The sequence below is a fragment of the Ammodytes marinus genome, assembly GCF_949987685.1.
Source record: "Ammodytes marinus genome assembly, chromosome: 14".
Taxonomy (NCBI): domain Eukaryota; kingdom Metazoa; phylum Chordata; class Actinopteri; order Uranoscopiformes; family Ammodytidae; genus Ammodytes; species Ammodytes marinus.
Genome location: NC_137218.1, coordinates 30,458,479 through 30,481,991, shown reverse-complemented (window position 1 = coordinate 30,481,991; position 23,513 = coordinate 30,458,479). Strand labels below are relative to the sequence as shown.

General features: G+C 40.5%; 1 protein-coding gene across 1 annotated transcript in view; it reads right to left on the bottom strand.

Annotated features, from left to right (window-relative positions):
* riox2 (ribosomal oxygenase 2) overlaps positions 1–23,513 on the bottom strand; it is a 65,086-nt gene that overhangs the window by 12,266 nt on the left and 29,307 nt on the right. The window contains exons 5-6 of the mRNA XM_080040584.1: positions 3,913–4,016; positions 1,598–1,700 (exon numbers count right to left, since the gene is read on the bottom strand). Of these exons, the coding sequence (XP_079896710.1) occupies positions 1,598–1,700; positions 3,913–4,016 (207 nt within the window). The remainder of the gene's footprint in view (positions 1–1,597; positions 1,701–3,912; positions 4,017–23,513) is intronic.

The window sequence follows — 23,513 nt, the reverse complement described above, 5'->3', positions numbered from 1 at the left end:
GGGGTACCCCTGTTTTCTCTCCCTGTTGCGCTCACAAATTCTGTTGTCAATTCTAATGGCCAATGAGATTAAATCCTCAAGTGAATCCGGAACCTCACGGGATGCTAGCTCATCCTTAACCCTCTCAGATAAGGCATTACCAAAAGTGGTCACTAGAGCCTCCCTGTTCCAACCTAACTCCGTAGCTAAAGTTCGGAACGGAATTGAAAATTCTGCAACGCTTGAAGAGCCCTGACGTAACCTAAGGAGGCGTTTGGCAGCTTCGTGGCCACTTACATCATGGTCGAACACCTGCCTCATCTCTGCCATGAAGAGAGCAGAGTCAGCGCAGACCGGTGTCTGTTTATCCCACAAGGCTGTAGCCCATGCAAGGGCCTTGTCTGAAAGAAGGGATATTATATATGCGACCCGGGCTCGGTCTGTGCTAAACATAGAGGGTCGTAACTCAAACACTAAATTGCATTGGGTTATAAATCCCTTACACCTCCCTGGATGCCCGACATAGCGGGCTGGGGTTGCCAGCTTGGTCTCCTGGACTACAAAAGGGTCATGGGGTGGAACTGGAGGTGCTGGGGCGGGGGTTGGCCCAGGTGGCTGTAAACGGGCCAGTATCTCCCGCAGCATGCAGTCCTGCGAGGCCTGTTGCTCCACAATGGCACGTAGCGTTTGATCGTGTGAGCCCAATAGGGCTCCTTGAGCCGAAATTGCCTGTCTATGGACCTCTAAACTGTCCCCAGCAGCACTAGTGGGGCCCGCTGTGCCCTCCATTGGGCTGCTCATTCTGTAATGACTTGGCGTGGGGGGAGGGGGGTTTGGGGCACAGGTGCGGACCCAGGGGTGTCTTAAAGTTATCCCCGGAGGGATAACCACAAAATCGCACTAGCGACTACAGGGGAGGGGAGAGAAAACAAAAAGCACAAGGCTACCTTTTAATAACCAAACTAAAGTCAGAACCAAACCACTGCTGCCAAGCAGCTGAACGAAAGACAAAAACTTGAACAATTCCTTTTTCTAACTCAGAGGGCACTCAGAGTGAACCTCTCACCATCGCATAGAGCAAACAATGAGCAGCACAGAGCACTGGGGTCTCAGGGCGGATATAACCTCTTCACACCTGGGCTCAATCAGCCAATCAGTGCACACACACCTGATTGCAGTCAGTGAATCAGTCACCGTTCTCACGGAGGCGAAACACTCCGTCTCCTCACACAAAATAGTTTTCGACCGTGCTAAGGGAGCTAACAGGTCAACAGTGTATTAAGTCGAATGTTCAAGTTGTACTTTAAGTATATGTAAACCATGCATTATGAATTACTGGAACTAGTGGACATTTCGTACGTTAACCAAACTGTTAACTAGAGGCTATAGGCATGCGTCAGAACAACAACCGACATGCAAAGTAGTGGCTTACTGGAAAGCCGCTACACTCATGTTAATCGGACTTAGGGTGTGGCCTTTCACACATTTTCTCTTTGAGGCTTACAAGAGTAATAGCACACAATTCACACAATCAGTTAATGAGCTGCCTTTCATCAGAAACATGAAATAATGAATATTTCAAAACTGCAATAACGCTGAACAAAACAGACAGTTTTACCAGTAAGATTCTTCTGGGCATGCCCTCTCTCAAGCTGACTTCAGTGTTGCTGATGTCACACAGCAAGCTTGGAAATACGTCCAACATCAAATCTCCCCATGACCTGAGGTAAGGACAGGTAGAGAACAGGTGAGAGTATCAGAAAAAAATACACTCTGTATGAGCTCACTGTTCATTGTAGAAGGACAACTACTAATTAACACGACTACAATAACAATTTTTTTCACACCTATTGGTCACATGCCTGAAAAGTCCAAGCAGTTTCTTGTCATTTTATTGAGGGTCAGACAATAATATAAGAAAATTTAGATAGCACTCCTAGAGACATGAATACATTAAGACCATTTAAGACATCAACAAACAGACATTCCTAAATAAATAAGTGACTCGGTAATTAATAGTAAACTAAAAACAATGAATAAAAACTATTTAAGGCACATGTGTTAAAAAGTATTGCACGGGTCATACTTTTGCACAATGAAACAGTTCAGGTTTGAAGTTTTATGTAATATTATAATATTTGGAGATGCTGGAGTTGAAAGCCATAATCAATAAATGTTAAGAAAAAAAGGCCTGAAATAGTTCCCTTTATGAGTAATGAATCTAGAATTTATAAAAGTTTCACTTTTGAATTTTTTTTATTTTTCCATGATATTCTCATATGAGATACACCTGTATATTTGGCATGAGGTCAAAAAATATACAGGGGAGGGGACGCAAGGGGCCTGCAAACATAATATGCATGCACGGCTGTTTAAGTTGTGTTCTGCAGTAGGGATGTAACGATATCAAATTTTGAGTACGATACGATACGATATTGCGATTGATATCACAATATCACGGTACGATATTAAGTGCAAATTCATTTCTACCCCCTCAAATTAAATGGTGTAACGCTGATTTAAATAAAACATAAACACAAGAATAATTGTTTTTATATATCTTATTATGAAGAAGAGATTTCTGAGAGATTTAAACAACTTATCACCAAAACAAAGACACTGCTTCTCTATTGCTGTTTTTTAAAGAAGCTTTACACCTATATTTTTCAAACTGAAATAGGAATTTTAAATCTAAACTTAATTTAGTCACTTGTCTGTAACTGTAAAAGTATGTATAAAATAAAAATTATTTAAATAGTGTGATAATTTCCCCATTTATTTATGTTTTATTTGCTTATCAACTCTATTTTTACAAGCCATGTTTTTACCTTAATAGGCCTACATTATGACAGGCACAATGAACTCTGTAAAATATTAATTTATGATTTTTATTTGTTATTAACTTAAATTGCAGTCTCAAAATCAATGTTTTTGCAGTGCACTCCTCTCCCCCCTCCCTTCCTCACACTTTCGCAACGTCACCTACATTTTACCAAAGTAGTGTCACTTAAATTTGACATAGTAGGGATTCCATAGTATTGCGCAACATGCTGGTATAGCTTTTATATACTGTGTATGCTGAGTTCACGTGAAGTTGTGATGAACATATCAAGGATCTTTGGACTTATTTCCTTCATCTGCCTTTCACGGAAGTTCGCTGACTTTACCGGGGATTTAACGCGTGGTCGCGGTGGATTGTATTGTATTCTTTTTTTTTTTTTTATAATCTCATTTCCTCACGTTCGTCTGGATTCATAATGATATAATTGACCCGCGAGCAACTTTCTCTACAGTCCGGTAAGCTACTCTGTCGATCTTTTTCTCTATCTCTCCCTTTTCTCTTTCTCCCTCTTCTGCTTTGCTGCTGCGTGACTCAATGTGGCGAAGCTGCACGCGTTGCTCTGCATAGTGTAAACAACGCCCCACGTGAGACGTGACTGTTCAGTTTAAAGTTAGAAGTCATGTTTCAGTGATAAGATGTTGTGTCAATGTGTTATTGTTTGATTTCCAATGTTGGTGTGGCCCATACAGTGTTAGATTGAGTGCTACGTTGCTCACAAGACTCTCCAAAATTACGGAGCGCATTTACCATGCAAGCTCGCCTGTAATACCGTGACGCGGTATTACAAGAAAAAACATACGGTTGACATTCGTGGCCTTTTCATATCGTGAATGACCGTTTTGCGGTATATTGTTACATCCCTATTCTGCAGTGATGTATAATTTAGTGAAGATCTGACTGAATTCTTAAATTAGTTTTTCCATTAACAATGATCCAGTCATGTTCTATATTTTATGTGTCTGTATGCTTTGTGTATTGACAATGCTAGTCATGGAAGTCTTCTCTGTGTTTTTGAGCTGAGTTGTCGGATTCAAAGCAGACATCCCTTCATAGTAAACTTAAAGCAAAGGCTAGGAAGAGAGCTCTTGTACGTTTTCTGGTAGGTGCTGAGAGTCAAGTGGGTGGAGTGGTCCACCCCTGCTGGAGTGCTGGCTTGATGAATGGTTCCTCTGGGAAAGTACAGCAGATCTCCTGCCTATGGAGAGAGTAGATGACTCAGTCATACAGAACACACATTACTGACCAAAAAGTGATGTCCAACAAGATATTTAGTTCTATTTTGTTAACTTATAATTAATCAAAATTAAAAAGCAAAAGGTTCATATTTTTAAAGTCTGTTTTAAAACAGTAAAATCAGGGCTCTAGACTGACTTTTTCACTAGGAGCAATGGTGCGACCTACTTTCACAGACGGTCGCACCATCACATGATTCGGGACCCTTCCGTTGGGGTACCAAGCCGTCTGAAGGGGTCCCGTAAGGATGGAGCAACACACTGCAGTCCGTTGATGTTCGACAGAATCACCATTTCCGTGCAACGGGGATAAAAAACAAACCCAATAGCCGCAAAGTATATAGGATGAAGAGTTACGTTCAGGGTATCTGCAGGTTTCAGCATGTAAAATTTAAGACTTTTTAAGACCTTTTTAATACCACCTTGAATGAAATTTAAGACCTAAAACACAAAACATATTAGGCAATATTTCCAGCTGTATTACAACCCAAGCATAGCTTGTGTGTCACTCAATGAGACTCATTCAAGTTTACTTTTTGTCTGTTTATTGAACATAAAGTGATACTCATTTATATCAGAAGCTAGGAAGAAAGTAGCCTCTCTCAGGGTATCTGCACATGTTAAGACCTCTAATGAACATCAATATCTTGGCAACATAAATCTACAAACTACACTACAGTATATGCTCTGTAAAGAGTTTTATTAAGTTTTAATATCAAATATTCAATGCACTATAGCTAAACACCGCTGTCTAATTACAGAAAATAAAAAATGTTCAGCAGTCTGAATGAAGACAATGTCCCCCTGCATTTACCATCAAATAAATACACTCAACAAAAATATAAACGCAACACTTTTGTTTTTGCTCCCATTTTTCACGAGATGGACTTAAAGATCCAAAATTCATTCCAGATACACAATTGTACCATTTCTCTCAAACATTGTTCACAAATCTGTCTAAATGTGTGATAGTGAGCACTTCTGCTTTGCTGAGATAATCCATCCCACCTCACAGGTCTGCCACATCAAGATGCTGATCTGACATCATGATTAGTGCACAGGTGTGCCTTAGACTGTCCACAATAAAAGGCCACCCTGAAATGTGCAGTTTTGTCTCACAGCAAAATGCCACAGATGCCACAAGCATTGAGGGAGCGTGCAATTGGCATCCTGACAGCAGGAATGTCAGCCAGATCTGTTGCTCGTGCATTGAATGTTTATTTCTCCACCATAAGCCGTCTCCAGCAACTTCGCACAGCCATTGAAGAGGAGTGGACCAACATTCCACAGGCCACAATTGACAATCTGATAAACTCTATGCGAAGAAGATGTGTTGCACTGCATGAGGCAAATGGTGGTCACACCAGATACTGACTGGTTCTGAGTCCCCAGACCCCGAAGGGTCTCACCCTCTCCCTCTCTCTCAGAATACTAATTTCACTTGTATTCTGGATGTAGCATAAGAGATTGGAGTCTTCTCCCATTCTGTGACCTACATTATCCTATGATGTCACAGCCAGGTGCAGAGGTCTCCATAGTTACTGACAGCTAATCAGTGTCAATTGTAAACAGCTGGTACTGTACACACGTACAGACACTTCTCTTCCGAACAGGATCACACAGACAGAGGTTTTAAATGAACGCATAAGCCCAAACTGCTGCTCTTATCTCGCAAACCGTTTGTCTGACAGAAAAAAGTGATCATACCGTGAGAACCAGAAGATTCCAATTAATATTCAGTAAAAACTTTCGAGTTGAGAGCAATTTTCGTTTAGATTTTCTGTCGTGAAATGTAGAATCTCATTTAAACAGAGAGTGGGTGAGGCAGGAGGCATCGTTCGGTTAGACTTTTTTCCGCTTAGAAGCTCACAGCTCCCAATATGTATGTCCATTTGGCTCCAAAGAAACATTTCTGCGACCGTAACAATAATATCTACAGTTAGAGACCAAAATCATCCACGAGGAGTTAGATTTTTGTGAGTTGTCGCAATCTTAAAAATGTCTGGTGTTCTTTTTTATTCCCTCTTCTCCACTCTGGCAGTTGATGTGCACACTCAAATTGATGTTTCATGCGTCAAACATGGCTGATTAATTTGAAAACTATGCATTTCTTTTAAAAGGTTGAATTTTAACAATGAAAGAAGAAAGATAGCTGAACAGTTTGTCGAAGGAATGAACTTTGTAGGATGAATTATCAGTGAGCTTGAAGTGTTTGAAATCAGTGCAAAACGCTTTGCGTTTTGCCTATTTCCTCATTCATTCTGGATGAGGATTTTTGGTGTAATAAACCTTTAATTATCTCTGAAGTTGTGCATTTTATGAAAAAATAATGAATTAAGGAAATGTGCTCCTGTGCAAGACGAACATGAAAAACTTTGAACAAGTAGGAGGAATCATAACTTTGTATGAAATATTAATTTCATAAAAAGTTGATTTTCTTTGAAGTTATGGATTTTATGAAAAAACTGTTCGCGAATAATTGTTGTCTGGAATGAGCTGAACATTTAGACGTTAGAATGGAGTTTCTAGGATTTTCAGGGAGAAGATGAGATTTTAAACATTTAATAATTTTGGTTTAATTAATTATTAATTATGAAGTTATGAATTTTTTTGAAAATTTTGAATGAAAGCAAGAATGTGAAAAATGGGATGAATATGAGGATAGTTGAAGGAAGTTTGTGGAATGAAGCATGTTAAAGATATGGCCCAGCGTGAAACGCGGCGGAATAATAATAATAACTAGAAATGCAATTCCTGAAGAAATTGCGGTGTGAATGCCACACACACACCACAGTGAGACACACTCACACACACACACGCACGCACGCACACACACACACACACACCCTACACATATCACAGAGACACACACACAACAGACACACAGACACAGACACACACACACACACACAAAATTCAAGTTGCGTTTACTCAGTCAGTTTTCATCCGATAAACTTCATACCACATTCTACATGTTCAGCTCCTTCAGGACATTACATGGTAGTATCCTGATTGAGCTGAACACAGGGTTGGGGGTTCAATTCCCCGTTCCAACACCAAATTTTAGACTTCACCGGATTTTCTTAAAATTTTGCACAGATGTTGATTATGACTCAGAGATGACATCACAAGAGTTTAGAGGTCAAAGGTTAAATTTCAAGGTCACTGTGACATTGCCTTTTGTGACTGCATTATCTCATGAACGCTTCGACGGTTTTTCTTCAAATTTTGTACAAATGTTGATTCTGACTCAAAGATGAACTGATTACATTTTGGATGTCATAGTTCAAGGTCATAATTCATTCCTCAATTCAGCTAGAAAGTCCATTCAAACTTCCAAATATTCCACATTTCTCAAACATTCTATTTTTCAACCATTCTGTTCATTCAGATATATTCATTCTTCGTTCTTCATCAACATTCAGCAGTGAAGTTTATTCAGCATCAACTTCAGTTCAGCAGCGCAGCATTCACACCGCAATATCTTCAGGAATTGGATTTCTAGTTTTAAATAGTCCTCTAATTGGCAGCCATCGGTGTTATAGCAGCAATGTGTAAACTGCAATACATTGACTGGATTGTTCATATGGAAATAGGATAGCCTAATTGAGGTGTTTTGGAATATATTTATATATATATATATATATATTTGTCCTGCGGGTGGCTGCGATGTCCATAAAAGCATACAGTCTACCGGAAAATAAAAGGAGAAGAAGAAGAAGACGAACTGCAATGCACTGTGGGTGATATCCACCTCGGAGTGACCATGGATGTTCACTTGATCACTCAGCCCTCCGAGGATCTATATCACAAAGTTCACTTCAGTTTCCAGACAATTGGAACGACACTTAAGATGGCGGCGGGGATTCCCTGGGGCAAGTGAACGAGGGCATGTTGAACGGGTATTGGAACGCAGGGAGAGAGAAGTAGAGACTCGCGTCTCACTCAACTCAGCTCACGGCAACATGACCCGAATGACCGTCTAATGAGAAGCTATTAATTAATAAATATAGATAAATAAAATGTTGTTTCTGTGTGATTTGCGTTTGGGTCAGAAGCCTACCTACATCGGCTGCGGGCGGGTGGTTGCGCACCTACAAGTAGTGGCAGTGTGTGGTCGCGGGGTGAATAAAGCCAGCCATGATATTTATCGTCCACCCTCCACCTCTCACTGAATTTATAATAGCTGGGCATGCATTTCGCTGGGTCGTGCTCCCCTTGCTTGCTTTCCCGCGACCGACTTCAAATTTGGAGGCAGGGGACACACATTCTTCATCTACGTTTAAATGCCGATCACAGCCACACACGGCCGTACTGCCTCTAGCGTAGTGTCGGACTTTTATATGAGCAGTTAGTTAGAAAGTAGCCTCTCTACATCTCCTTCTCGGAAAGTCGCGGAAGAAAAAAAGATATAACATTGAATAGTCCTGCCCCGACAAATTTAAGACCTTTGAGTAATGGATTTAAGACCAGCATATCACATTTTTAATGAATTTAAGACTTTTTAAGGCCTTAATTTTAGATACATGAATTTAAGACTTTTTAAGGATCCGCGGACACCCTGACTTTCTTTTTTTTTGCAATCATATTTTTATTTTAAAAATACAAATTAACAGGCAAAAATGCAACATATTTTGTTGTTAAATAATAATATACAGAAAAATACACTATCTAGTACATACATTCTTAAAAAAACAGATACAGAGAAGTGTATAGAAGGAAAAAAAAGACAAGAAATAAAAAAAACTGAATATAATAAAATAGAAATTAGAATATTGGACAGCTAGGGAAATTTTCCAAAAGGTACAAGCACCCAGCCAGCGCAAACAACATCATAATACATCCCTAACATCAAAACAAACACCCAAACACATAGACCCCCACACACACAGGAGATTCTGTGAGTTTACTTTAGCAAAATTACGGGAAAGGGGTCACTTTAAAAATTATTTCAGAGAATTAGCTGCAGAGCGCCAGTTGTTTAAATTGGTCTCAGTAGCCTTATTAATCCGAGCAGTCAAAAGTTCAAGATAAATAACATCCAAAAAGGTGAGGACCCAGTGTCTGATGATAAGGGAGTGGGGAGGCTTCCATCGCACCGCAACCATCTGGCAGCTGTCAAGCCTGCCAGTGCTATGCGTATTTTGAGCTTGGTGATATTGAGCTTCGCCAAATCTTTTAACAACAGGACAGACACAGACATTATGGATGCCACTTTAGCCCAGAATCGTGACACTGGTGGACAATCCTACATCATGTGAAGGAAAGTGCCAGGAGTTTTCATGTGCATCAACTACACGAGGGATCACTTATCGCCTTCCTACAGTGGAGCTTGCGCGGCGTTAGATATGTTCTATGAACATAATTCAAGTGAATTTGTTGATGGTCAGGATTACGAGAAGCCTCCTTTATGTTTTACCACACCTCTCTCCAATCAAAATCTGGGTCCATATCTGGGCAGTCACTTCTCCACACTGTCTAGAGCAGGGGTCACCAACCTTTTTGAACCTGAGGGCTACTTCATGGGTACTGAGTCATACGAAGGGCACCCAGTTTGATACACTCTTCTGAAATAACAAATGTGCTCAGTTTGCCTTTAGTTATATATTATTATTAATGATTAATGATATTCATCTATGTGAAGACACTGATCATGTTAATGATTTCTCACAATAATTATCAACAATGACTTAAAAAAGGTGGGAAACAGATTATTATGCTATTTTTAGAACAGGCCTGCGGGCGCCTCATATGGTCTTTGAAGGCTACCTGGTGCCCGCGGGCACTGTGTTGGTGACCCCTGGTCTAGAGGTAGATCAACATATGAGGCCTCCAAAAAAAATGTATACAGTGTGGACACCATACCCCTGTTTTTACTTTAAGAGCTGATCTGAGGAACCAGGCAGGTTAAATGCGTCACAAATATCTTGAAAGGAGCATAAACCCATGTCATCATAAATGTCATTTAAATGGCGAATGTTAGTGCCACTCCAATAAGATGGTGCGATAGGTCCCCCTCCAATTAACAGGCCCTTGTTATTATATACAGGTGTCAGTGAATGCCACTTACAGGAGATCTTACATCCCCGTTTAGCTGTGCGCCAAGTCCGGATGAGATGGTAAACAATTGGGCCAAAGCGTAACTGACATTGCTTGTCTAAAATATTGGCAAAGAGGACATCCTGCAAATTCCATGGTCTTACAATATTTTCTTCAATATTACGCCAGGAGACAAAGGCATTAGGGTCACACCAAACCATTCTCGGTCGTGTAAATTACCAAAATAAGAATTTAAAATTTGGCACGCAAGACCGCCATCTTCCCTGAGAGGGGGATCAGAGCTCACAAAATTAATTCTTGGGAGAATATTAATTTTCACTATTGAGATACGGGCATTAAGAGAATTGGGGAGGCAAATCCACCTGTTCAGGTCTGCTTTAATTCTGTTCCATGCTTCTGAGTAATTGTGTGTCACCATGCGGTTTATAGATGGAAAAATATCTATCCCAAGATACTTAAAGTGCTATACAACAGGAACATTAGCTGGAACTGGCAGTGTTTTAGCTGGTTCATTACATGGTAAAAGGGCAGATTTGGACCAATTTATTTTTAATCCTGAAAGACCACCAAACTCCTCACAAATGGACAGCAGATAAGGTAAAGAAAGTGTTGGGTTTTTCACGAAAGCTAAAACATCATCAGCATAATGCTACATGGTGTTGAGTGTCATAGACAGAGATTGGCTGTAGGATAGAAGATTGACGAATCATTTGAGCTAAAGGTTCAAGGGAAAGTGCAAAGAGTGCAGACTTAAAGGCTAACCCTGGCGGGAAGATCTAGTAATGGGAAACAGCGTTGAAGATAATTGCCCAGTGAGCACAAGAGCCGAGGGGTTAGAATCAGGGCTGGACTGGGACCAAAAATTGGCCCTGGCATTTTGGACCCAGAACGGCCCACCACAATTGATTGACCACCCACCAGAACACATTTATCACGGTCCCTTAAAGATGACTGTTCCATTGAATTAAATTAAAATGTTGGTTTATTTTGAACAAGTGTACAGACATATAATACAATAATATTTACAAAGTTTTATAGTAGCTATAGTATTCTGTTGTAGCCTGGCTCCGCCCGCCTACCTACTTCCCCCCAAATTTCATTTTCCCTTCAGTAGTCAGTCTGGGGCTGCGGTGAATTCACGTGTTTGAGCTCAGGAAAATGTTCGGCCGTCCAATCAGCGAACAGAGCGAGTGGCTGAGAACGATGACGTCGAAGTCGCGCTCCAGTTTCAGTTGAATGCTGCGACCAAACGTTATGCGATTGGTGGCTGATCCAGAGTGGCACTGGGCAGATCCAATAGTTTTAAACTTCAACAGACACCAGCCTCTAAGTGAGTGAACATTTGCCAAATAGAGCAGTTCCAGACCTTCTGTACAAATGAAATTAGGTATGATGGTCTGGTAGGACCAGGCTAATTCTGTTGTGGGTGGTGCTCAAAAAATGCCTCTAACATGGTAGGCTCAGGAAGGACAAAGTAATCAAGCTCCTGCTCCTTGCTCTCTCTCTCGACAGACTCCTCCTCTGTGGATGGTGGCTCAACCTGTTTCATAAATGAGGAGAGACACACAATTGATTGAGGTTTTAAGGATGTATCAGTTAAAGAGGTGGAAAGATGCATTACAATAGATTTATATAGGCAAAATGCACAAATTGTTGTTTTACTAAGTAAACCAATGTGAAAAAAGTGTACGAAAATAATGGTCTAATGTGTATTATTCTAAAGTACATGATGGACTAAAAAGCAGGTCTAGTAAAATAAACTCAACAGCTTGTAAAAAGTAAGTAGGCTACAATTCTGTGGTGGTCTAATTTTCTGAATGTTTCTCTGAATGTATTTTTAAATTGCATTTAAATTATATATAAAATAAATAAAATTCAAGTATGTTTAACCATGTCAACAATCAGTACAGAAAAGTATATTTAAGTAAAACATTAAATCCACTATACTGAATAAGTAGGCTACAGCAAGAAGCAAAAACTGACAGCTTCCTCACTTTAATGACATGTTGATCAGCTAGCAAAGTAATGATACTCTTTCCAACAACAGAGCTATTTAACTCCTCCTAAAAACCCCAAGAGAGCTAGCAAATGTTTAGTAGGTTAATAGCTAAAATAGCCACTTTGACCTGGCTCTATAAATGGCTCTATCCATGATGTTAACGCAAGCAGCTAGCTGTTGGCAAACTGTACACATGCTGTGTTGGTTAAAATTCAGCAAGCTACACAAATAATTGTTCTCAACATAACTTTATTTTCAACTTCTTACCACTAGTCCAGCAACTGTCTCCTTTCCGTTTCTTCTCCGTTTTTCTCGAGTTGTTTTTCTGTCTGTTAGTGATGTGACTTGATTGAGTGATTGACAGCCGAGGCCCAAGGGGCGGGACCTCGGCCCTCCGCTGTGTGTGTGATTGGTCCAGGCCCGGTCCAGAACCAATCATAATGAATGGGCCAATATTTCATTGGCCTTTCAGGTTAAGTTGACAGTCTGCGCGGCCAAGAGGGAAGGGACCTCGGCCCACGGCTGTGTGACATGGGCCGGGCTGGCCATGGATGGGATGGGCCAGGCCCAGATTTTTTAATTGAACCTCGTCGGCCCGGGTCGGCCCAAAAGGCCGCCGGCCCACCGGGCATTTTCCCGGTATGCCAGATGGTCAGTCCAGCCATGGTTAGAATACAGTACGACCATGTATAAAACCTTTACCAAAACCCATTTTTTCCAGGACAGACCACACAAAGGCCCATTCAAGTCTGGCAAATGCTTTTATAGCATCAAGGTACAGCACTGCTGCAGGTTTTGTTTTGACACTTGCAGCCTCTATTACATTGAGAAGACGTCTTACATTATCTGTGGCTAGCATTGATTTTATAAATCCTGTCTGATCAGTTAACTAGTTCTGGTAAATAGTCCTGAATGAGTCGGGCAAGCACCTTAGCGTACATTTTAAGGTCGGAATTTAACAAACTGAGACGCCTATAATTTTGACATTCGGTTTGATCCTTGTCTTTCTTTAATAGAAATGAAATCAGAGCTGTATTTACATCTCTTGAGAAGCTACCTTTATCTTTAGAGGCTTTAATCATGTCTAAGAGTAATGGACCTCGTTTGTTCCAGAATGTAACAGAACACAGGTGATATCCCATCCAGACCAGGGGCCTCATTTATAACAGTGTGCGTAGAAACCATCCTAAAACATTGCGTCCGCAGAAAGCCAAAAATTTGCTGCGCAAAAAAAAAAAATCAGATTTATAAAACTGTGCGGCGCACAGTTGCACACAATCTTCTCTTTATAAATACCCACCTGCGGTGAATTGTGCGCAGACGATCTCCACCCCGTGTCCTCCCACTTCACCTCCCAATTTCATCCCACAATCTACCATACATGGCGAATGCTAAATAGCTCCTGATGACGCACTTAATAAGCACGGAATTTTGACTGACATGAGGAAAAAAGGGAGGCAACCGGCCGCAAAGAAAGCGACACTGGCACACACACACACACACACAAACACACCCGCGCGCTTATCACATATCATGATTGGCACAGTCGTTGTAGTCTTTGTAAAGCAGTTTCGCCCAACTTTGTACTGTATGCAATATCACGTATTAGCGTAGGCCTACCTGTAGTACTATATGTAGGCCTATATAAAATATGGTGTGACAAGTGAAATAATGCCTATAGTCTATTCGAGAGAATTGTTTATCTCCCGTGAGATCCACACATATCCAACAACGTCAGATTATAATTTAATCTTCCAGGGTGAATTGTTATGGGAAAGAGATGCGTGTAATGATTTGCTAAATTCATAACATGATTTTATCTAACGAAATATACAATTTAATTAATATCTGTTGGGCTTAACTTTGTACCAAACTACTTTTAACTCACCTCTTAAAATTTGCTCTCCCGCTGGCCACTCACAGAAACACCTCCCGACGTATAAGATATTATTATAGAGTAGCGCTATAAGATTCAATTTATAAAATAACCAAAACATGTAGACCTAGGCTACTTGATAAGTAATTCAACCTATACATCACAACTGCATGCCATAGACTAGGCCTACAGTAGCCATATATTCGCAACTATAGGTATAGTCCAGGCAAAATAGCGTTTTTCGATAGACAAATTGCAAAAAAAAAATTTTCAGCTCAGATAATTTCTATGAGGTGTCCAGAACAACATACTAAAAGTCCTAAGAAATCCTAGTTGAGGAAATATGTTTAATTCTCATCAATCCGAGATGTGTGCCAATAAGGCGAAACACCAATAAATCCCAATAGGGCTATTTTTTTCCTTTAGTCCTATCAAAATGAAACTTTACACAATGAAAGTATCCATGATAATTAAATTGTTTTGTATTGCAAGTTTCTTTGAAAATTAATTGTAATATGCAAATGAGCTATACACTAATCGTACACGCCCAAAATAAACCCAAATAGGCTTAATTTTTTCCTTTACTCCTACCACAATAAAACTTTACATAGTAAAAGTATACTAGAAAAGTCACTTTTTTTGTATTACAAGTTGCTTTTTAAATGCATTTGAATATGCACATGAGCTCCACACTTATTGAATATCCAATCATCCTACTGCCAATGGGTGATGGCGATGCTGTTTTTAGACTGGCCTCTAACCTGAAAAACTGCCTGGCTTACCTGCCAGGGGTATAACAGGTGCCTCTCATGAATTAGATTAACCCCTCCCTTAGCTAGTGTAATTTTTTACTTTTTTCAGTGCCATTCCCTTTCCTATGCCAAATAGACGAGACTGAAATGGCATGGATAGAGGAGATTGTCACACACCTTGGGACCAAGTAACTCCTTTGTCTACTTTATGCACCATACAGTGCTGCTTGAAAGTATGTGAACCCCTTGAGCTTTATGAATTTTATTTATCAATACCAGTACTTTTTATATGAAATAACAGATTTTTGTTTATCAATTAAACATTTTTCTTTTCCAGAAATCAATTGTTAAAACAGATTTAAAAAAATGATTTGCCAACTTTTGTATGTGAAAAAGTTTGTGAACCCTGAGCTGCATTGGTAATCAGGTGGGCCAAATTTGTGATGAAATGGACCAATGTTATAAAGAAATTGGGTGGCACTAGATAAAACAGAGATCAAACCAGGTCAGTGTAGGCCCACCAAAGTGAACCCATACAGATCAGACTTGCCAAAAGGGAAAGACAATCTCAGAGGATCTCAGGAAGAGAGATGTGATGTTGCACATTTGTCTGGGGACAGCTATCAATTAATTTATTTGGTTCTTGTGCCATAAACAGCTTGTGTGCATTAAGATCAGCATGATGAAACAAGAGTACTAGCAAGTCTGTGTCATCACCTACTGAGACTGTGTCTTTTGTTCTGGCAGAGGCAATGGCAGTTTGGACAATGAGCACATCTGCATCATGCTTTGTATGGTTTGTGATACACCATTTTTTGTCTTACAAGTTTCTTTGAAAATGAATTTTAATATGCAAATGAGCTATACACTTATCAAATATAGGCTACCCAAATTATATCCGCATAGGCTTAATTTGAACCTTTACTCCTACCACATTAAAACTTTACACAATGAAAGTCTACATGAAAAGTAAAACATTTGTATTAGAAGTTAACTTATAATGGTCAAGGCTTTCCAGAAGGGGTTGGTCGAACGTCAGAACAGGGGTCACATCATACTGCAGAGCTTGAGTTGCCACAAACCTCAATGTTGAGTATATGCAGGATTCATCACTGGGATCAAGATCAATCATTGGAAGGAATGTTACTGAAGCTTTCCCAGGGTGTTCATCTAGAAGATGCAGGATCTGCATCATACCAGACCATGATGGCCTTTGAGAGTGAAGGAGGAGGGTTGTCTTCCACAAAACATCCAGCTGTGATGTTTTGTTATCTGCTGGCAACAGAGCCAGTGGCTGATACACAATAGGCTCACGTATAGGAGGAATCATAAAGTACTGAATGTGTATGCGACCAACTGCAGCAATATCTGCAGCAGTCACTTGGATCTTTAAAAGAAAAAATGAAGCCTATGCGAATATATTTTGGGTAGCCTATATTTGATTAGAGTATAGCTAATTTGCATATTAAAATCAATTTTCAAAGATAAAAATGGAATATCACAAACCATGCAAAGCACGATGCAGATGTGCTCATTGTCCAAACTGCTATTGCCTCTGCCAGAACAAAAGACACAGTCTCAGTAGGTGATGACACAGACTTGTCAGAACTCTTGTTGCATCATGCTGATCTGAATGCACAGGAGCCGTTTATGGCACAAGAACCAAAGAAAGCAACAAAAACAAGACGGATATGGTGCATAAAGTAGACAAAGGAGTTACTTGGTCCCAAGGTGTGTGACAATCTCTTCTTTCTCCATGCCATTTCAGGCTGTGATTCTACGTCTCGTCTATTTGGCATAGGAAAGGGAATGGCACTAGCCTGGAAATCCAGACCTGCCACTAGGCGCTGGCAAGTTAAATGTGCTGCGCCTGTTGGTCTGGGCACTCTCCATTGAAGCTCATTAAATATGTCAAGAAATCCTGAGCTACATTTCAATTGGTTCTATCTGATATGGGCGGGCCAGAGCCCTATGTATGGTGCTCTGGGGCGGACGTAAACGGATGACGACAGTGCGCCGTCGAAGCCGTGATAGTAAACATCAAAGATAGCTGCGGATATGTTGTTTGAGTTTGAGACGGCTTTGGCCTCGACCCTTTACAATTTGGAAGACGGCACTCAATCTTTCATTAGCAAGTAAGAGGAATATTCTGTTTTGCAGACGACCACGGCAAAAGTTAAATTTAACAGTTAATCCCGCTGTTCGCTAAATGAACGGGGCTTAATACGGCACATTGTTCATTGCTCTGATTGGTTGTAGTGCTATCAAATTGCGTGCAGTGGCATTTGAAGAGACAAATCTAATTCATGAGAGGCACCCCTGGCAGGTAAGCCAGGCAGTTTTTCAGGTTTGAGGCCAGTCTAAAAGCAGCATTGCCATCACCCATTGGCAGTAGGATGATTGGATATTCAATAAGTGTGGAGCTCATGTGCATATTCAAATTCATTTAAAAAGAAACTTGTAATACAAAAAAAGTGACTTTTCAAGTATACTTTTACTATGTAAAGTTTTATTGTGGTAGGAGTAAAGGAAAAAATTAAGCCTATTTGGGTTTATTTTGGGCATGTACGATTAGTGTATAGCTCATTTGCATATTCAAATTCATTTTCAAAGAAACTTGTAATACAATTTTTTTTTATTTTCATGGATACTTTCATTGTGTAAAGTTTCATTTTGATAGGACTAAGGGAAAAAAATAGCCCTATTGGGATTTATTGGTGTTTCGCCTTATTGGCACACATCTCGGATTGATGAGAATTAAACATATTTCCTCAACTAGGATTTCTTAGGACTTTTAGTATGTTGTTCTGGACACCTCATAGAAATTATCTGAGCTGAAAAAAATTCTTTTACAATTTGTCTGTTTTTTGGCCCAAAAATGGGTTACTTTGCCTGGCCTAGTAAGCTTATATATTTTATTGACTAAATATATTGGGTGCCAAGCATTTCAGTCATTTGTCTGTGTTTTTCTGATGACTGAGCTTTATTTCGTGGTGTTGCCATTGAGTGTCGCTGATTCCCCGAGTCAGGAAAACCTTGCGGTAGCTCTACGCATGGTCGAAAGTTGGCGTAGGAATACGCACATTTCTCCACAAAGAATGTTTTTATAAATACCAACGTTTGCCACTGCACATTTTACCGCACATTTCTTTCCTTCTACGCAAGGTTTTTGTGCGCCGCAAACTTTATAAATGAGGCCCCATGGGCCTCATTTATCAACGCTGCGTACGCACATTAGAGGGCGTACGCCACCCAGTACGAAACCTTTGTGATCTATCAAATGCAAACTTGACGGGAAGATTTGCGGTCCTCCACGCAAACTCTGACCCATGCAGAAATGTGAACATTAACGTCTCTCAAGTTATTTTAATAGAGCACTTTACTAATGTTTAATGCTAAATTTAATTGTGTTTTAATCTGAAATGTATAACTACAGCTGTGTGTATTGACTCATGGTACCTATTTATTGTATTATTCACTGTATCTCTATCACTGCATTTATTGTATTTAGTATCTTTGATTGTATTTTAAAGCCTGACCCAGGGACAAAGACTGCAAATTAGCTGAAGCTAGACGTCTTATATGCATCACATCTTCCCATTTTTTTGTGGCAATGTTGTATGTATTGTACCTGTCAAATAAACATTAAAAAAATGTGCTTGTGTAAAAAGAATCCAGATAAGCCTATTATAAGCCATTGGGAGTTCCTTTGCAAAACGGATTAAGCAATTCTTACAACTGATAAACAAATGCCTCCACATATTTTTCAATGGAGTGATACCAAAAAAAAAAAAAAATTATTAGGATCTCAAATAGCCTACAAATGGAGATATGAGTGCAAAAAAAAACAAAAAAACAACAACGTTCGAATATGCTCTGCATGAATAACCTATCTGCATGTTATTGAATTCATTCTGATTATATTGAGGTGGAATACATAGCCTATTACTTTAACACTGACACTGTTCTCGATGCCTCAGTCAGGCAGACAGGAGCGCACAGTTTCATACATTAATCATCTACATTTATCTGTGTTTTTATCTGTGCCCATTTCTGCTTTAAAGCAGCTACGAGTAACATTTAAATATCTTTAAAACAGCCTCATGTTTCCTCTGATAGTCATAAATTACCTTTAACAGCAAACGAGACCATCAGTGCAAAGAAAGAAATAAGTTTTTACAGTCATATGAAAAAGTTTGGGACCCCCTTCTAATTTTGGGGATTTTTGTTCTGGCCGGGATTTCAAAGAAGCAAATTCCTTTTCATATATGACATACTTTAGGGAAACAGAAGCAATTCAGCAGTGTCATTTTGTTTATTGGAACAATAGAAACTATGCAATAGGCGTCATTACAAAATTTGACTGGTGCATAAATTTGGGCACCCCAAAAGAAAAATTACATCAGTACTTAGTTGAGCCACCTTTTGCAAAAATAACAGCCTCTAGACGCCTTCGGTAGCCTGTGATGAGTGTCTGGATCCTGGATGTAGGTATTTTGAACATTCTTCCATACTAAAGCGATCCAGTTCAGTTAAATGTGATGGCTGCCGAGCATGGAAAGCCCGCTTCAAATCATCCCATAGATTTTCGATGATATTCAAGTCATTGGACTGCGACGGCCATATCAGAACATTGTACTTTTCCCTCTGCAGGAATTTGAACTGTGTTAAGGGTCATTGTCTTGTTGGAATATCCAACCCCTGGGCAACTTCAACTTCGTGATTGATGCTTGAACATTATCCTGAATAATCTGTTGAAACTGGGTTGAATTCATCCGATTATCGACTTTAACCAGGGCCCCAGTCCCTGAAGTGGCCACAGCATGATGGAACCTCCACCAAATTTGACAGTAGGTAGCAGGTGTTTTTCTTGGAATGCAGTTTTCTTCTTTCGCCATGCAAAGCACTTTTTATAAAGACCAAATAACTTCATTTTTGTCATCAGCCCAAAGCATTTTCTTCCAATATGAATCTGGCTTGTATAAATGAGCTTTTGCATACTCCATGCCACTGTATCTGTGGCGTGGGCGCAGAAAGGGCTTCCTTCTCATCACCCGGCCATACAGATGTTTTGGTGCAAAATGCGCTGAATTGTTGAACGATGTACAGATAGACAATCTGCAGCCAGATGTTCTTGCAGGTCTTTGGAGGTGATCTGTGGGTTGTGTTAGGGCTGGGCGATTAATTGAATTTCGATTTCGGTTACAATTTTGGCTTCCCTCGATCATGAAAACAAGATAATCGCAATAAAACGGTTATTGTGCGGCACGCCGGGTCATGTGTAGTAAATGCAGCGCACCCTTCTGTCTCCACCTGCGCTCCGCCCCGCCCCCGCCCGAACACTGTCAGCGATTCCAGTGCAAATGTTTATTCAGCATGAAGTTAAAACGCTCGTCCAGGATGTTACACCGAAACACAAAAGCCTTGCGTGATTGAAGCAGCGTTTCACTCGGTGAAACATGGTGTGAGTGAGACACTGTGATGGCGGTGGGTAACGGTGTCATTCACTGTGAGAACTTGTCGGTGTGAGCCGCTGCGCAGAAAAGCTCTGTGGCTTTACGGGTAAAATGATAGTCGGGGATTCCTGCACGTTAACGTTGTTGAGGGGAAAGGCTTCCGCTTTCTGATTGCATTTCTCGAGCCTGAATATATAGTGCCATGTCGGCAAACGATCTGCGCGACAAGAGCAAATATACAGTGAGCCGCACCCCCTCAGTTAGTTTCAGTCTACAGACGAAAAGTTACAACCAGCACCTAAGCATGGTCTTCGTTTAAATAAAGCGTCTAATTTTTATGATCAGCGCTCTGATGCAAATTCTGAAGTCTGAACATTACGGTGTCAGCTGTGGTGTAGTTCTTTTTACAGCAACTCAACGTGCACTGCAAAAAAAAAGGCAATAAGTACTGATTATTTATTTTGTGTGGCTTTTTAGTTGTAGGCTATGTTTGAGGAGCAGAATTGGGAGTTTTGTTTATGTAATGTTGAAAGAATTGGCTGAATTTTCATTTTGGGGCATCCCTACAATGAATAATCGTCTTTAATAACCGTGATTACAATATCAATCAAAATAATCGTGATTATAATTTTTGCCATAATCGAGCAGCCCTAGGTTGTGTGCAACCATTCTCACAATCCTCCACCGATGCTGCTCCTGTTTTTCTTGGTCTGCCATGCCTGGGTTTAACTGCCACTGTGCCTGTGTCCTTCCATTTCCTGACAACGTTCCCTACAGTCGAAATTGACAATTGAAACCTTTGGGAAAGTTTCTTGTAGCCTTCCCCTAAACCATGACAATGAATAATCTTTGTTTTTCAGATCTTTTGGGAGCTGTTTTGATGATCCCATTCTGTCTCACTTCAGCAGAGTCAAAGAGAAGAGCAACTTGCATTTAGGCACCTAAAATACCTTTTATCATGATTAAAACATCATGAGGTTCAAGGCTTAACAACATAATCCAACCAATTTTGTGTTTAAAGTCTTAAAGGTTTACATGCATTAAAATCAACAAAACCACAAGGGTTCCTATATTTTTGCACAGCCAGTTTTTAACATTTAATTTTATTTCATACAACTAAATACTGCTTTTCAAAAAATCTTTGTTTGGAAAACATCCCAGTACTTAGCTGTTCCTGGTAAATGAAAGACATACCACTTTTATATTTTTTTTTGTGAAAGCAGAGTCAATTATAATGCCGGCTGAGAGGGGTTCCCAAACTTTTTCATATGACTGTATATAGTTTTTATTACTGGATTTGATCTGGTCGCACACCCAGTCCGATTTTCGGTTCGCGCATGCAGGCTCTATGGCCACATATTCTTATTGGTCGCAGATTTCAGTGTGGCGCAGCAACGCGATTTGAGAAGATTTGAGGGAAGGGAAGCGGGAGCCTTGTTTGAGACAGTTATTTGTCGTCATAATGACTGATAACGGGGCTGAACCATCAAAGAAAAAAAAAGAGAATGCAATGAAGAAAAGCTAAACGGGAGAGTGATATACGTGCGGGAGGAGGACGTTGCCAACGTATACACAATTTTACGGGAGCGAAATAGACTGCAGTGTTTAGGCTACTCCTAAATGAATGAGCGGTACTAACACAAAGTTTACTTTGCTTCACCATCATCAGATTACCATTATTCATCTGAAATAGTCATTATTTACAACAACACATTACCTCATCGTGATCCATACTAACTGCCGTATCTCGTTCATTCGCTTTCTGTGAGGACAGAGTCTTTCGGCTCTGTGAGAGTGGTTAGGTGACACTGCATCAACTCATTGCAATCAGGTGTGTGTGGCAGTTACTGGCGTTAGTTGATGCAGTCACTAACCACTCTCACGGAGCCGAAAAGAGTCCGTGCCCTCACACTTTCAACACACATGCACTATATTGCGACCTAACCATTTGATACTCGCACGCCCGGCACAAGCTAGAAATCAGCTTTACGACAGCGGGCGTCGTAAAAATACTAAACGCTTTTGTCCAAAGGGGCCGCCAAGGGACAAAGCTTTAACTGAGCCAATACTCCTAGTTAGTGCTACCAAGTCTGTTTGGATAGCTTTTAATTTTTCCTCTGTGCCCTTTCCCATAGATTGAAGTTGGTCAAAGCGTGACTCAAGGTAGACACGTTGCTTCTCTAGCACCTCGTGCGCCAGGTCCTCCATTTCAGATTTCCCTCTCGTTAATGGGGCTTCTTTAATTTAAATCGGCTATTGCTTCTTTCAGACAGCTTAACAACGTTAAATTACCAATAAAAAAAGTTGTCTCAACGGTATAAAATAAAGAAATTGCCAATACTGGGTTGCGCTAAGGAATCTATGCTGCCATCTTGTCCAGCTGGTCATCAACTTCAAGAGTTACGTTTCTTGAGGAAAATGTCAGCACGCAAAAGTTTGCCTTGGACAAATCAGGAGGTGCAGACGTTCCTCTGCATCATTGGTGAGGAAGAAGTGAAGAGAGAGCTGGATGGAGCAGTAAGGAACGAGAAGGCCTACCAGCTGGTCTCCCAGAAAATGGTGGCTGCGGGATTTGACAACATTACCGAAAATTGGCGAACTAAATGACACTAAGGAAATATGTTTTTAAAAGAGCTGCGCGCTTGTAAACCAGCAAATGGCAGTAAAGAGAGACGTAACCGTGTAGGCCTATGCGAGTCCACGTCTCTTTGTGAGCGCGCAGCAGGAGCAGTTTGGTGCGTGCATGAAAATGTCAGAGTCCAGTGTGGGAGCATTTTTTCAAACTGGATGAAACACGGCGCAGACAGTGCAATGCTTTATGCAGCATAAAGTTAAAACACTCGTCCAAGACTGATGTTTAATCACCTTAGAAACACAAAAGCCTTGCGTAAGCGAAGCAGCGATTCACCCGGTGAAACTCTGTGACAGTGTGACAGTTGGTAACGGTGTCATTCACAGCGACACCTCGCCGGTGAGGGCCGCCGCGCAAAAAAACCTTTAGTTTGACAGCTAAAATGATAACCGGAGATATCCTGTCCGTTAGCGCTGTTGGGGGAAAAGGCTCCTACGATCTGATTGCATTTCTCGAACCTGAATACACAGAGCCATGTTGGCAAACTGACAGCGTGACTAAATATATGTCCAGCGAGCCGCCTCACCCCGTTAGTTTCAGTCTACTGACGAAAAAGTTACTATCAACTCCTAAGCATGGACACCGTTTAATGCCTCTCATTGTTATGATCAGGGCTTAGAAGCAAATTCTGAAGTCTGAACATTACGGTGGGAGCTGTGGTGCAGTTTTTTTTAGAGCAACTCAA